At 34.5% G+C, this 15,721-nt stretch overlaps 1 protein-coding gene across 3 annotated transcripts in view; it reads left to right on the top strand.

Annotated features, from left to right (window-relative positions):
* Positions 1-4,296, top strand: part of MTF2 (metal response element binding transcription factor 2) — a 63,028-nt gene extending 58,732 nt beyond the window's left edge. For all 3 annotated transcript variants that reach the window (XM_041749585.1, XM_041749584.1, XM_041749586.1), the window contains 2 exons: positions 6-110; positions 1,861-4,296. In XM_041749585.1, the coding sequence (XP_041605519.1) occupies positions 6-110; positions 1,861-2,218 (463 nt within the window). In that variant the 3' untranslated portion in view covers positions 2,219-4,296. The remainder of the gene's footprint in view (positions 1-5; positions 111-1,860) is intronic.
* Positions 4,297-15,721: the final 11,425 nt, after the last annotated feature.

Below are 15,721 nucleotides of genomic sequence, written 5' to 3'. Positions count from 1 at the left end.
CTCAGGAGAACTGAGGGAACTGCACATTCATCCAATACCTCAGATGTGGATTTCACGGGTGCTTCCAGTGCAAAAGAAACTACCTCGTCTAGCATTTCCAGGCATTATGGGTAGATATTTTATATTCATACTCCTTACTCATTTTCTTCTAGATAATTTGTTTCTTGTAAAGTAATGATTAAGTAAATTTTTAGCAATTAAAGTGATTTAAGTATGGCTTTCAGCATTTGGGAAGCAATCCATATGTAGATTCCTTAGGTTGTTAATATTTATCAGGAAATTTTCCTTTTGAACAGAAAAGAGGTATACTGGTGTTTATAGCCTATGTTCTTTTACTTGAGACCTTTTTATGCTTATAATATTTAGGTGTGCCTTGCTCATGAAGACTTTTTTTTTAAATATCTAAATCAGACATGTAAATCCTTTTGTTACTAAAAGGATTTTAAACTCAGGATTCCTGTCAATAGCAGACTTCTCCTCTAATATCTTAGTTAACCTGACTATTCAGAAGGACACTTTTCTAAAGCATGATAATACCAGGTATGAAGAGAGAGTTTCTTGGGGTCAGAGCTATGAGTTTGCAAGTTTTATATTTCCCTTAGGGTTTTTTTTTTTCCTTCCAAGATTTTATTTATCCATTCATGAGAGACACAGGGAGAGAGAGAGAGAGAAAGGCAGAGACACAGGCAGAGGGAGAAGCAGGCTCCATGCACCAGGAGCCCGACGTGGAACTGGATCCTGGGTCTCCAGGATCATGACCTGGGCTGAAGGCAGCGCTAAACTGCTGAGCCACCCAGGCTGCCCTATTTCCCTTAGTTTAATTTTTGTTCACAAATGAAAAACTGCTCATGTACATCATACGAAATTCAGAGTATTAAAAAGCTTAAAATGTAACTCATTTTTTAATGAATTATGATTAATAGGGTGAACTATTTTTGGACTCTTACCCAAGCATTGTGCTGATCTTCATACATATATTGTCTTATTTTATTCATAAAACATTCTGTTGAATTGTAAGTCCTATTATTCCCATTTTAAAGATAAACTGAAACTAAGTTTTAAGAAATATGCCAAACTAGCATGTTTATTGGCAAGCATAACAGAGCTGGGATGTTGAGTTGAGCAGTGTTACTGTTAAAGCCTTTGAATTTAGCTGTAATGCTATATGCTTCCCTTGTTATAAGATTGTAAAATCATTGAGTTCCTGAGCTGAAAATGACTGAAAGATGATCTATTTCAACCCCTTCCCTTAATCTCTTCACAGAAGAGAATACAGAGGAATATTTGAATTTGGCCAATATCACAGAGCTAGATTCAGGGGTACCCTGATTTCTAGTTTATGCTTGTTCCAGTTCATTATATTACTTCACTAGGCCTAGAACTGGTAATAAGAGAACATTTATTCTAGTTTTACCATTTATTTAAGCACAGGGAACAATGTTGAGTATGGAGTAGGTGCTTATTAAATATTTGCTGTATTGAATGAGTGAATGAACTGTCTTCTATTTATTGATAAGACTGTTGACAATATATAATACAATAGGGCCTCTTCTTGGTAAGAATTTGTCTCATTGGCCTCGTAATTAAAAACTTGCTCTGATTCTTTTAAGCTTAATAGTACATTGTTAAGGAAGAAAAGCTCTTCAAAGGTCAGCCCCAAGAAGGTGATGGAATCTAACGAAGGCGAGTGATAATCCATTTATAAAAATAGCATGTATTGTTTTGGTTTGGCTGACTTTTATGTCAACAAGGATATATACTTACAGTAGAGTGATAGAAAAAAAATCTGAGAATGTACTGTTTGGTCAGAGGATGCTTTATAAACTCAGTAGACAATTATAGGACTCTGTTGTTCCATAGATTATCTGACTCCAGAAAAAGAACTCGTACAGGAAGATCTTGGCCTGCTGCAATACCACATTTACGGAGGAGAAGGGGTCGTCTTCCAAGAAGAGCACTCCAGACTCAGAACTCAGAAATTGTAAAAGATGATGAAGGCAAAGAAGATTACCAGTTTGATGAACTCAACACAGAGATTTTGAATAACTTAGCAGATCAGGAGTTGCAACTCAATCATCTAAAAAACTCCATTACCAGTTATTTTGGTGCTGCAGGTAGAATAGCATGTGGTGAAAAATACCGAGTATTGGCTCGTCGGGTGACACTTGATGGAAAGGTGCAGTATCTTGTGGAATGGGAAGGAGCAACTGCATCCTGACTGTAGGACTGAACATTATGTTCACTGCACTCTCATTTTCTGTAGGTACAGTTCAAAGCCCTAAAGGATAAAGGAGTCTGGCTTTTACTATCTTTCTTAAAAAAAAAAAAAAAAAAGTCAAAAAATTTCACAAAAGGAGATGATACTAGCCTTAACATGTACCTGTCAATGTTATGGATATTGTCATAAAAAGATATCTTTTAAAAATCAGAACAGAGACTTAATTTTTTAAATCTTAAGATTTGTAGAATGTTTCTAGGATAGGATATTAAAAATGATTCAAATCCATGCATGGTGTTAGATAATTTTTCTAATTATTCCATTGAGTCAGTTTTTGTGATTAGTGGTTATCAGATCAAACAGATCATGTAGATAGATAGCACAAGTATTTGGAGAAACGTTGTCTGTTTTGTTACCAAAATGTTGGAAAAAATTTATTTCAATACCTTTCAGATTTCATAAAGTGCAGTGTATATAATGCCTACTAAAAGACTGTAAAATATTGAAATTTTCTTTCAAGCAAAGTGTAAAAAATATATTGAGCCTGTAAATTGCTCTGTGACTAGACTTCATTGTCGTCTTAATATATTCTTTGCATGTGCATATATATACACAAGGGTGTATATATATGTGTGTGATTATGTGACCTATGCAATACAAATTATGGGAATGGGCAGCTTTGGAGTATATATCCCATAATTCTTTTTTCAGGAATAGTTGCAGTATTTACACAGCAGCATTTCTTCTCAGGCTTTTATTGGGTGCTGTTGCTTGCTATGTATGAAGAGAAATGTGTCAAACAAGTTTAAAGTTTAGTGTGTTCTGAAGAAGGGTGTGAACAACAGTGTTCATGGGCTTTTAGAATGCTTTTCAGTTTCAGTCCTTGTAACTCAGCTGTTCAGTACCTAAAACCAATTCAAATAATATGAACATTATTTCCTACTAGAAGTAACGTTTTCAAGTTTTCATGGCACATTATGATTGTAAATGTCTCTCAGTTTTAACAGTAAGTCTATAGGAGTCCCGTGAAGATTCCTGAAATGTCTGTAGTAACTGTTAGTCATGTTGAATAAGTGTAGTATGAACAAAGTATTTTATTGCACAGGGTTAACAAACAGTATGTTGCCTGACAAGGCTACTGCTGTTTTATTACAACATTACCTCTTGTTTTTATAAAATGTACCAAGATTTAAATTGATAACTTTATTTTACATGTAAAAAAACAGTTTCTTTTATCACCAGTGTTAGAGTTGTCTTCTGTTTCTTTTTGTTTTGTTTGTTTGTTTGTTTTCTTTTTTAGCCAAAGAGTAAACAGAAGAATATTCTTATTTTGGTGGCTATTCATTTTACTCTTAAAAGTGATTGGTGGATTTTGCCTAAAAATTGGGGAATTTGCCGCCAAAATGAAAAATATGTAAAGTGTAGTGGTTACAGAGTGGTAAAAATGTGGGTTAGTACTTATTTATTCCATTGATTGATTATTTGACTGTTTATAAAGAAAGTTGCTTTATTTCTTTAAACATCTTCAAAAGATGACCTTTTCTTATCACATTATAGCCAAAAGAAGCAGAGAACTTCGTTGTCCTGCATTTGGTTCCTGGTTGGCCAGGTATAAATGAGCTTTACAAAAGTGCAAATTAAAAACTGTCACTTCTGTTTACCTCCACCAAAACTTGATTTTCCCCTAGCTATTAATTTAAAGTTGCCTTTCCTGCAGCTGCAATATTTTGAATAACACACAGAGTTTGTGTTGATTTTGAATGTTTGTTTATATCTAGGGGTAATGGAAAATGTAAATCCCGTGTAACCTTATTCACTCCACCTGTATCATATTATTTCATTTTCCCCAAAGTCCTTTAATTCTAACTGAACACCAGCAGTATTTTTAGTAACTCTTTCTTTAGTATACTTGGAAGATGATTTATTAAGCTGAACTGTCTTTAGACGTAATTATTGTGAATGTCTGTCTTATTTTATCATGGTGGTTCCACATGGCTCTGATGTTCAGTTTGTATTTTTGGAATTGCTTTACTTAGAATTAAAACAGACCAACATTAAATGTGTGTATTTTTTAAAGAGCTAATGAGTTTTGCTTCTGTATTTGCTTGAAAATACACACTGATGCAGTAGATGACTGCTTTTATCTAGCCAGGGAGCTGAGGATTTTCCAATTCCATTGTAAATATGTTCACTTGAATTAATCGTTATGAAACTTGGCTTTCATTTTCCTCTTGTCCCTTAAATAGTAATTATTGTATGTTCATCTAAAATGATCCTTTAAAAAATAAACTACGTTTAGTCAGTTTATACACTTCCTACTTGAAAGACAATATATTTCCCCCTATCTACATTGTCCCCAAAATTCAAAAAAATTCAGACTTTCGACTTTTTTTTTCTTTTTCCTTATATAGAAGGTGTCAGGTTCACATCAAAGGATTTTGGTTTTGTTTTGTTTTTCCTAAAAAGCTTTGCCCCTAGACTATAGAAAGAAAAGATGTAAAAATAGTATGCCTTACTGGTTTTAATTACATTTTTATTCAAAACAAATGCATTTTTATAAATATCCTGATTATAAAATGAGAAGTATGGATTCTTACGTGATCTGACTAGATCAGAATGTGAGCTTATCAAGAGTTATTCTATAAATTCTAATGTAGGAGTGATGAAGTCAGATCTTGCTAGTCATCTTTTGTTACTAAATGTTTAACAAGTAAATGTTCACTGATGTGTGAGTGAGGTTACCTCTCTCCTTATATTTTACAAGTTACGTCCAACTGTACATGTTTGGTTTTTATTGTGTATATATTCAGAAGATTACTGTTATCAGTGTTGGAGGTAGTGTTGGAGGTAGAATTCTTTTGGATTACTTGGTTGAGTTCCTATCAGGTACTATTAAGTTTTGGTTGGAGCATTGTCTGACTTACATAGTTAAAGTAGACTGTTGTATAACGTAATTCTAGAGTTGTTTGAATGAGGATGTGATGACAAAGGAAGATGTCCATGCACCTTTGGAAAATAGTAAAATGAATGCCCTTTTTAATGTGGGGAAGTTTTCGTCTTTAAGTTATATTTAAATACTTCTACAAATAATACACTCCCAAACATCTCCTTTAATTTCTTCTGTGGCAGTTGATCAGTCAACTTCTTTCCTCAGGAAAATAAAAACTTAACAGTTAAATGTAAAGTGAGAATTTTATCTGGTAATGGATTCTTTTATAATTAGTAGTGGTTAAGAAACCAGATGTCAAACTGATAAAAATTTAGAGATGAGAGAAGCTATGAAAGCAAACTGATTGGCTCTCTGAATAACAAATAGTATGGGAGTAAATACAATATTTGTACTTTTTAAGTTATATTAAAATGTCTTAGAGCAATAGCTAGATCAAACACTATATTGTCTTTATTTTTAAAATTAGGATAAGACTGCAAATTAACTAGCTCACTCTATTTTTCTTCCTTTCCTCACTTCTGCCCAACACAATCAGTCTTTGCTTGCTCCGTTTGCTATTTTCTCTGTTAGAGATGATGAGCATTGAAACTGAATGCTTAGTAATAATAATTCCTTACTTTTGCAGCACCTTCAAGGAATGTGATATCTTATGCAAGAAAATTCTACTGGATTTAAGCAACAAATGAACAAAACCTTCATAGATGATAAAATGTACTTATTGGATGAAACAAAAATATACCTTGTTCAGAATCATTAGTCTAATTTTTGTTCTTGGATTTACCAGAAGATAATCAATTTTTTCTCTTTTTCTTCCCATGCATGCACAGTAAGGGTGATACAGCCTCAAAACAGACACAGATTGGTTCATAGGGGTCAGAAAAAGTCTTAGATAATGATTTGTGGCACTCCAGAGCTCAACTTTACCCAATAAAAATCTTATTCCTTAATATTTAATTACTTTCATTGAATTTTCTTGAGTATCATAGGGATAGCGCTGCCATTGAGTTCATGAAAGAAAATATATGCAAGATCGGTGCTACAGAAATATGGCAGATAAATGTTTTTGGAGGGCTGTATTCAATATTGAAGGCGTAGTGTGAGAGGTAATCTCCATGTGCCTGTTAGTGTCTGCAGATTCCCTTGTGGATATTTTATGTTTGTTCCTTAGTGCTTTGTGTGTGGCATAGACTTGGGGATAAATAAAACTAGTTTACATTTGTTACAGAGTTCTACCAAGTTTATTCAACCCATCATTAATTATGTCAAGTGCTTAAAAGAAAAAAATGTTGACAATATCTGAATGAATATCTAGCAGCTAATTAAAAGTAAGTTTTTCATAGCCCACCAAAAACAATTCTTTTAGGAAATCAAGCTTTAAAATAAAATCTTAAAAAAAATCAAGCTTTTCAAATGTTTTGAATGTCTTTTTAAAATTTGGTGGGCACGTGACGGGATGAGCACTGGGTGTTATTCTATATGTTGACAAATTGAACACCAATAAAAAATAAATTTATTAAAAAATCTAATTATATTACTATTATAGTGTTTCTATAAATTATGCATATGTAGTTGTAGATATATAACAATTTATATAAGTAAATAATAACTCAAAATAAGGTTGTAAATTTAAGTTAAATGTTAATAGCATCTGGTATAAATACTAAATATATGCTTAGTGAAGGGTTACAGTTAGTATTGTTTTGGCTGGTAATTGACCTCTTATGTATTTTATCTTTGACTTTGTTAGTGGAAGTAAGGAAATTTTGCCTATATAGAATTTGAGACAAGATTTTTGAAAATTTGAGTTCCCTTTGCAAAGTATATAAAGCTTGCTTAGATATCTGTGAAGTTAAACTTTTTCTGGAGAAGTTTAAGGAGATGATGCACATTGGAGAAGGTTTTGGAAGGGAAAACCTATTAGCTCATCTAAGATTTGTGGAACCACAGTTTGATTCCTATATTCTTTTATTACCAAATCTCTTCCAGAATCCTAGAGAGGATCTATAATAGGTCTGGCTTTTCCTTTGTATTATAATTTTGCATAACCTGGTATTTTAGACTTTTCTATGTTATTTTTATCTTTGGGTATAAAATTTCCAGTGAAATATGTCGCTAGAAACTCATTCTTGATCCTCCTCATAAATCATAGTTTGTTCTTTAAGAACTTTTAAGCCATTAAATGAGACCAGAAATATTTAAAATGCCACTTCATTGAAGATTTTCCTAGAATGTATTAAGTACTTGATGTTTTTAAAACACTATGTTTAGCATGTTAATCTTTTTCCTAATTACTGAGACATTGTGAACATTAATCTATTATATGTTGCTATAATATGGTGGTACTCTCAGAGGTCTAAATGTGGATAGGGGAATCAGTCTATATTCTTCATGACTTAGGCTAGGTGGTGCTTTTATATTATACTTGTCTGCTTTACATATGTCTTCTGTGTCAGTGCCACATTAATAAACTACATTTATTTACAGTGCAATGAGTGGCTTTCCTTTCTCCCACCTTGCTTCTAAACATTTCTCCCACCTTGCTTCTAAACATTATTAATTCACTGTAGAATTGAAAAAAATTTAAGCAAGGTTTTCTGGCACAAAGACATAACCACGTAAAAATTTTAAACCTTATTTTACCCACAGTTCTGAATTTTTTTTTTTTTAAGATTCTTGAGTATGTTTTCAAGAGTGATTTCCTTTGAAAAACTAGCAGCCCACTTTTAAAATATTCATTACTCAAAAGGATTTCTCATTTTGTTTTTCTTGCTTCCTATTTTATAATGTATAAGTGGTTGAGATTTTTAGAAATCTGACAACTGGGGATCCCTGGGTGGCGCAGCGGTTTGGCGCCTGCCTTTGGCCCAGGGCGCGATCCTGGAGACCCGGGATCGAATCCCACGTCAGGCTCCCGGTGCATGGAGCCTGCTTCTCTCCCTCTGCCTATGTCTCTGCCTATGTCTCTGCCTCTCTCTCTCTCTCTGTGACTGTAATAAAATAAATAAAAATTAAAAAATAAAATAAAATAAAATAGAAATCTGACAACTGAATAAGTACATAGGCTAGAGTAGGTTGACTATTTTGTGCCTCTAAACGATGTTGAGATTACCTTAAGATAGCAAAAATGTCTTGGAAAACGTAGAACCATTGTTTTCTATTAACTAGGAAGTGGAACAGGACAAAAGCAAAATTACAGTACAAAACCAATATCACTGGATCTGCTTTTGGATTCTGGAACAGATTTGATGATAAACAGGGACATAGGAACCAAAACTGCCTCCATGGCTCATAGTTGAGCTAGGTGGCTTTTCCACTCCCATAAGATGATAGACTGAATGGCCCATGCCATCTCTGCATTATGGAAAAGAGAAAATAGTGTCTTGTCTAGTGTGGACTTGTCATATAAGAATAGCAAATTGACATGGCTTTGTTATATGCACATACTAAATAGTCATAAAGGTAGCTTGAAGGAATAAAAAGAAAAGGAGATGATATTTCAATCAGAGCAATAATTAATGACTGGGAATTTCCATGACTTTGTAGGTTAAATGAGTGCAAGAATTGATACTAAAAATTTTAGCTTATTAGTACTTTGCTGAAATTGCAGTTAAAATGTCAGTCAAGCTTCAGAGGATCATAATTTCTAAGAAAATAATTGTTTTATCAAATTCATGTAAACTAATGTTTGTGTGTCAGCTGAATTTTTTTGTTTGATTTTGGTGCAAAATAAAGGTACTTTTATTAAAGCATGGGGACAGGACCTTTGGGCAGAAAGACTAATAACTTTGGTTTGTTTTATGAACTTGGCTAAAGTCAGGAAAATGTCTAAAATTTAAGTTAACCTGTGCTTGTTACTTTTTTTTTTATGTGGGAGGTATAATTCAAAACATTTCAGGATTAAACTTTTGACTTTTAAAGAATTATTTTTGAAATGATTTTCAAAAGGTTGAAAATATTTTAAAACTAAGTTTGTACTTAAAAAGTAGCACTTATTATAAAGGCTTGTGCTCTTTAAAATACAATTTATATTTATTTTGGGATCCTTCCTGGACAAAATATGTATGTTATCAGCTGTGTTATTATAATAGATTCTATCTGCTAATGGAAGTTGCCGGTGTCTTAGATAAGCAAAATTAGAAAAATACACAGTCATACATATATTTGGAATCTGAGAGCTTTACAGTTAGTTTAAGCTCATTGAAATTATTTTGTGTTTCTTAAGCATACTGTGAATAACACATACTGTGTGTTATTTTGTGACTTAAGCGAAAGTTGGATAATTTTGAAACATGGCATAATTAAAAGGGAAGTGCTGGGTTAAATTTTTTTAATAGAGAATAAACAAAATGTTGGTCCATACCTAATACCAAGTTAGGTTGAAAATATGAACCTTCGCCATTAAGAACATTCAGATTTATATTGCAGTGAAAATACAGTGATAAAATAGAACTCCATCTATTCACAATGAATTATTTGCTTTAGAAATAGCATGGATTTCTTTTTCATAGCATACATGGCTATAACTTTGGTTTTACATCTTTTAAAATTGTATCCTTAACATAGGACATTTTATATTGAGAGGTTGCACTAAACTCTGTTTAAAATAAGCCACAACTTATTTATAAATAAAATCCATTACATAAAATGAGGTAAAATAAAGTTTTAGCAAAATAAAACCCAAAGAAATTTTTTCCTAAGAATCTCATTATCTTTGAAAATGAAGAAAAGTTTATTTTCCTAGATGCTTAAAATGCCATACAACTGAGGTGTTTGTATTTGTTTCCCAGGGCTGCCATAACATTTTGTCACAAACTTGGTAGCATTAAAACCACAGCAATTTATCTCTTAACGGTTCCAGAGGCTAGAAGTCTGAAATCAGGGTGGTGGCGAGGTTGATTCCTTTTGGTAGCAGCCGGCAATCCTTGGCTGTAGACACATTGCTCCACTTCCTATCTCCAATTTTATAGTTTACCCTCTGCCAAATCTCTTAATTCTTTATAAAGATAGCAGTCATTGAATTAAGGCTCCACCCTAAAACCAGGAGGATACTATCTCAAGATCTTTAACTTAATTATACATATAAAGACCCTATATCTAACTAAGGTCGATTCACAGGTGCTTAAGTTAGGACTTGGCATTGGTTGGGGAAGGGAGAGATAAAATTTAACCCACGAGTATTATTACAGGAATTTTTTTTTGTATGTTTCAGTTCCTAATGGTATTTCAAACCATTTTGTGCTGTTTATTTAAATGCTACAGTCATTCTTTGAATACCTATGAGTTGCTGTGAAGGGAGATGAAATATTAGGAATCCTGGTCTGAGTTCTTAAGTTTTGAAGGGCACAGACCTATAAATACAGCTAAATTTAAGTTGAAATGTGGTAAGTAGTATGGAATACTTGTCAAAGTTCCATAGGAACCTGGAGGGACATTAGAGAAAGATTTTTTTTTTTTTAAAGAGATTTTATTTATTCATGAGAGACACAGAGAGAGGCAGAGACATAGGCACAGAAGCAGGGAGCCTGATGTGGGATTCTATTCCAGGACCCCAGGATCAAGTCCACATCAGAACCTGAGCCAAAGGCAGACACTCAACCACTGAGTCACCCAGGCACCCCTAGAGAAAGACTTACTGAACAGAATGTTGTTTGCATTTGACTTTTTTTTTTTTTTAACGATTTTATTTATTTATTCATGAGAGACTCAGAGGCAGAGACACAGGAAGAGGGAGAAGCAGGCTCCATGCAGGGAGCCCAATGTGGGACTTGATCCTGGGTCTCCAGGATCAGGCCCTGGGCTGAAGGCAGCTCTAAACTGCTGAGCCACCTGGGCTGCCTCTGCATTTGGCTTTGAAGGAGGATCAGATTTTGACTGGCAAAAGTAGGATAGGATAAGAAACAGTATAAATAAATTCAGAAGTGATCTTTGGTTAAGGGAAAGTTCAAGAGATATAGAAACTGGCACAGTTGGGGAGGTAGGTTATAAACCTGAGAATTAAATAACATTGGAAAATGCGACTACAGGTATCCAAATAGGTGCTATGTATATATCACCTATATATCACCAGAGAAATGAGATTGTTTTGGGCTGTCATACTTGTTAGGTTGTACCTTGAAGAGTGGGTTAGCTTAAATATATAGGCTAAGGGAAAATAAAGCTCAGTTCATAATGAAGGATCAGAGTAGGAATAGGCCTGGCTTTGAGATTGAACATCTCATTTGGTATTTTGGTGTCGGTAGTTTTCCAAGAGACCACTAGGAGGAAAATGTAAAATAGATGCAAGTTACCTTCATCCCCTAGTTTTCTTTTTGCTAGGAAGATAAGAATGTGTATGTTCAGTTATTTAAAGGGGTCAGAGTCGCAAGAGGATTTGAGGCAGGAGAGGTTACTTTTGTCCTGGGGGCTGGCTGTGGAAGACATTTTGAGAGAAGAATTATTACGGAAGACTTAATGAAGGAGTTTAAACTGGAACATGAAAGATAGGAACCTGTAGAAAAGGGAGCACAATAGGGCATTGAGTGAAAGAGAAGGAAGCAAGGTCTTTAAGCCTACACACAGAAATGGTTGGGATGTGATGTGGGTGAAGCTGAAAAGGGTCAGGATTCTGATGGGACTGCCACGTGATAGTGTGTTTTGAGATTACTTTGGCACTGGTGTGTAACATCACTTTGAGGGAAATGGTGATGAGTGCCAAGTCTAGATTTGCATGTAGATAAATCTGAGGTAGTAGAAGCAGTGGGAATGGTAGGAATATGTCTAAGAGTGATTAGGGAGCTGAGCTGACAGTACTTGATGGCTGAGCAGGTAAGGCTTTTAAGTTTTGAGAACCTGGGAAGCTAGTGATATTAAATGGAATAGATGAGGAGCAGGTCTACTTAGAATAGTAAGGAAGGTAGATGTGGTTGTAATAAAAAGTTCATGCTTGAAAGTAATGGAAGAAGTAAAGAAATGGAGTAGGACTGTATTACTGAGCAAGAATAGTTGTTAGTTGCTTCTGCTAGGCATTTCCCAGAAGCTTCTGTTCTTTAGTATTAAAAATTTGCTCATCACCATTCATTAAGCAAAGACCCTAAAACTTAAGTTTCTTCGTGATGGTACTATGAAGAAAATTTGTAGAAAATTTTCAATAAAAATATGACCATTTTCTGTCTCACAATACTATCATAGAGAACTAATTAGAGCAGAATTATCGTGTTAGCTGAACAAAAGCAAGTGATATCTGTATCAGGGGAAACTTATGTTTTATTCTGAAGCAAAAGCACTTGGAAGTGTTTCCAACAGAATAATTTGTGGGACTTTGTAGGTGGACACTGTTGTGAATTCAGATGTCTGCCAAGTCCGAAGTGGTGTTGCATAAAAAGCAGGTTGTAATAAAAATCATAATTGGAAATACTTTCTGAAAAGAATGCTGAAAATAATGTGCAAATAGTTTGATTTTTATTTTATTTTATTTTTTTTTTAGTTTGATTTTTAAAACGAATGAGGAAAAGACTGTCCTGGAGAGAAAAATTAATGATAATACTTAAAATACTTATATTCAGAGTGATAGAAAAGTATCAGGTGGGCTTCTTGGCTAACACTAAAAAGCAGCATCAAAATACTTCAAAATATTCAAGTAGTTACTGAATCTGACCTCACTGAAAAACTACACTATTTTGTCTTTGGTATTGAAAAGTATAAGTTTGGGATCCCTGGGTGGCGCAGTGGTTTAGCGCCTGCCTTTGGCCCAGGGCGCGATCCTGGAGACCCGGGATCGAGTCCCACGTCGGGCTCCTGGTGCATGGAGCCTGCTTCTCCCTCTGCCTACGTCTCTGCCTGTCTCTCTCTCTCTCTCTCTGTGACTATCATAAATAAATAAAAATTAAAAAAAAAAAGAAAAGTATAAGTTTATGTTTAGAAAATGACAAGCATTTTGCTATAGCCCAGTATTAGAGGACCATGGAAACTAAATATTACTAAGTAATTTCTCCCTTTTATAAGTAACCTGCAGTAGTATTCAATACTGGATTTTCCTGTGATAGAAATTATTCTAACCTGGGGTGAAAAGTACTCCTTTGCCCTATTTAACCCTGACTTGGAGTTAATAATGCTAATGTTTCTAAAGTATTGCTTTTCTGCTTGACCCCCAAGTTGTTTCTCAGCTGGCACCAAGAGAGAATTAGTGAAGCAGTCCTAAGAGAATGAAACTGTGGTTTAGAAGAAAAAGGCATTGGATATGGTAGATAAGAAAAACAAGGGAGGAAATCTTTTATCAACTGTTATTTTTTTTCCCTAAAAGGAAAAGCTTTATTATTTTCTGTGATATAAAAATGATTTAGCAAGAAATTTGTGTAACACAGAGCTCCAAAAATCTTCCATTCTACAGTCCAGAGATGTTATATAAACATAGCCTTAGGGATCCCTGGGTGGCGCAGCGGTTTGGCGCCTGCCTTTGGCCCAGGGCGCGATCCTGGAGACCCGGGATCGAATCCCACGTCGGGCTCCCAGTGCATGGAGCCTGCTTCTCCCTCTCTCTCTCTCTCTCTCTCTCTCTCTCTCTCTCTCTCTCTCTGTGTGTGTGACTGTCATAAATAAAGAAAAAAATAAAAAAACATAGCCTTAAACTTGTAGACTTTTATTTTTACTAAAAGATCATTCCTGTTGTTTTGAAACCACATCTCATTTCTAAACAGTGGGCATCATCTTTGCATTAACAGATACTGTGTTTTAGGCATTGTGCTGGATGCGTGGGTAGAATAGACCTATATATTCTCTGCTGTCAGAGAGTCTGGTAGAGGGTTTGTATGCATTAATTATGATACGTCGTGGTCAGTGCTTTGAAACAGTACACGAGAAGGACACAACGCAAGTTTGAGGGATCCCAGCTAAATTCTTGGAGCAATGAATGACAAAGCTAAGAAAAATGAGTAATTGATGAGTCCTGAATACTAGCCTTTCTCTCCAGTTACACTGTCAACTCTTAAAGGGCAGATTTTTTCGCTTTTGTGTTCTACAAAGTCCTAGACAATAATGCTCAAATTTTTCTCATTCTAAAAATTAAACCTTAACCTGGAATATTGTGATAATTTTAATTTGTATTAGATGCTTTGAGGATATAAAGGTACTGCATCCTCATCTTCCCTTGGGTGCCAAATAGAAAATACCCTTCCTTTGATAATATATGTGGGCTATTTGCATAATGTTACCTAAACTTTCCCTCTTCCCCTGTCTCAACAAACTGGTTTTTGTTCATCCTTTTCTCCTTTGCTGTATGTCCAAGGATAGTGGAGTAGTAATTCCTAGCACATTTGGTTTTAAATTTATGTCCCTTTGGCATTTAAGAATTTATAGTAGTTTGTATTATATTTAGTAAGGTGCTTCTCAGTCATATCTGCCATATAGGCCTTAATCCTAAGGTTCTTTACAGCAAAAAGACTTTGTTACCTTTATGGGTGAAGGAATCAATCAATCATTGTGTTCAAGAGTTTCATTATATACTTGTATGCCTCGATTGTCCACTGAAAAATCAGCTTTTGAGAAAGTCAAGGATAGCTTCTCTGTTGAGATACACGGAATGCTGATTGTGCAACATTGGGAAATGGGTGTGGTTTTCCCATGGTGGTGTTCTGATAACCATGTAATTGTAGTATAACCTCTGGGCACTCTTTTAGAATATAGAATTCCAAAAGAAAAAGTTTGACTTTCATTTTTCATGTAAAAACAATCAAGTTCAATTCCTTAAGCTCCCTGAAGTATATAGTGTTTCCCCTTTCTACTAATAAACCCTAAGGATTGAGGTAATACCTAAACTGACAATCGTTTTTTAACTGAGAATATTTTAATTTTATTTAAAAATAATTAAATTATATCACTTGTTCTGGCTTCACTCAGAGTATGTACATATATACCAATATTCTAATAATGTCTGTTTCAGGTATAATGTTAATCTGTGCCATCTTGTTTAAAATTTTTATTTGGGAATATATATTCACAAGTTGCAAAATACCCACAAGGAGTCCCTGTACACTCTTCCATTTCCTTCAGTGGTAACATCTTGCATATAGTACAATATGAAATCTAGAAAGTTGATGCTGGTACAATCCAGAGTTTATTCAGATTTCACCAATTTTACACATTCATTGTGTGTTAATATAGTTCATGTAATTTTATCATACATAGGTTTGTCAACTACCACAATCAAGATACAGAATTGTTTCATCAAAAGGCTGTCTTTATACCTACATTCCCTTTGTTCCCTTCATTCCTAACACCTGGCAACCACTAATCTGTTTTCTATCTAATTTTATTATTTTAAGAATATTACATAGAAGGAATCTTATAGTTTGTAACCTTTTAAGATCCCCCCCCCCAACATTTCCCTTGAAGTCCATCCAAATATTACATGTATCCAAAGTGTGTTTCTTTATTGCTGCATAGTATTCCACGGTATGGATGTTCCAAAGTTTAACCATTCACTATTTGTTTCTTTTTGGGGGAGGGGGTGGAGTGGGGCAAAGAATATTAAGCAGACTCCATGCCCAGCTTGTGAGCCTGGCTTGGGGCTCCATCTCGTA

This window comes from Vulpes lagopus, chromosome 3 (assembly GCF_018345385.1).
Source record: "Vulpes lagopus strain Blue_001 chromosome 3, ASM1834538v1, whole genome shotgun sequence".
NCBI classification, from domain to species: Eukaryota; Metazoa; Chordata; class Mammalia; order Carnivora; family Canidae; genus Vulpes; species Vulpes lagopus.
The sequence above is the reverse complement of the archived record's forward strand: the minus strand, read 5'-3'. Positions and strand labels throughout refer to the sequence as shown.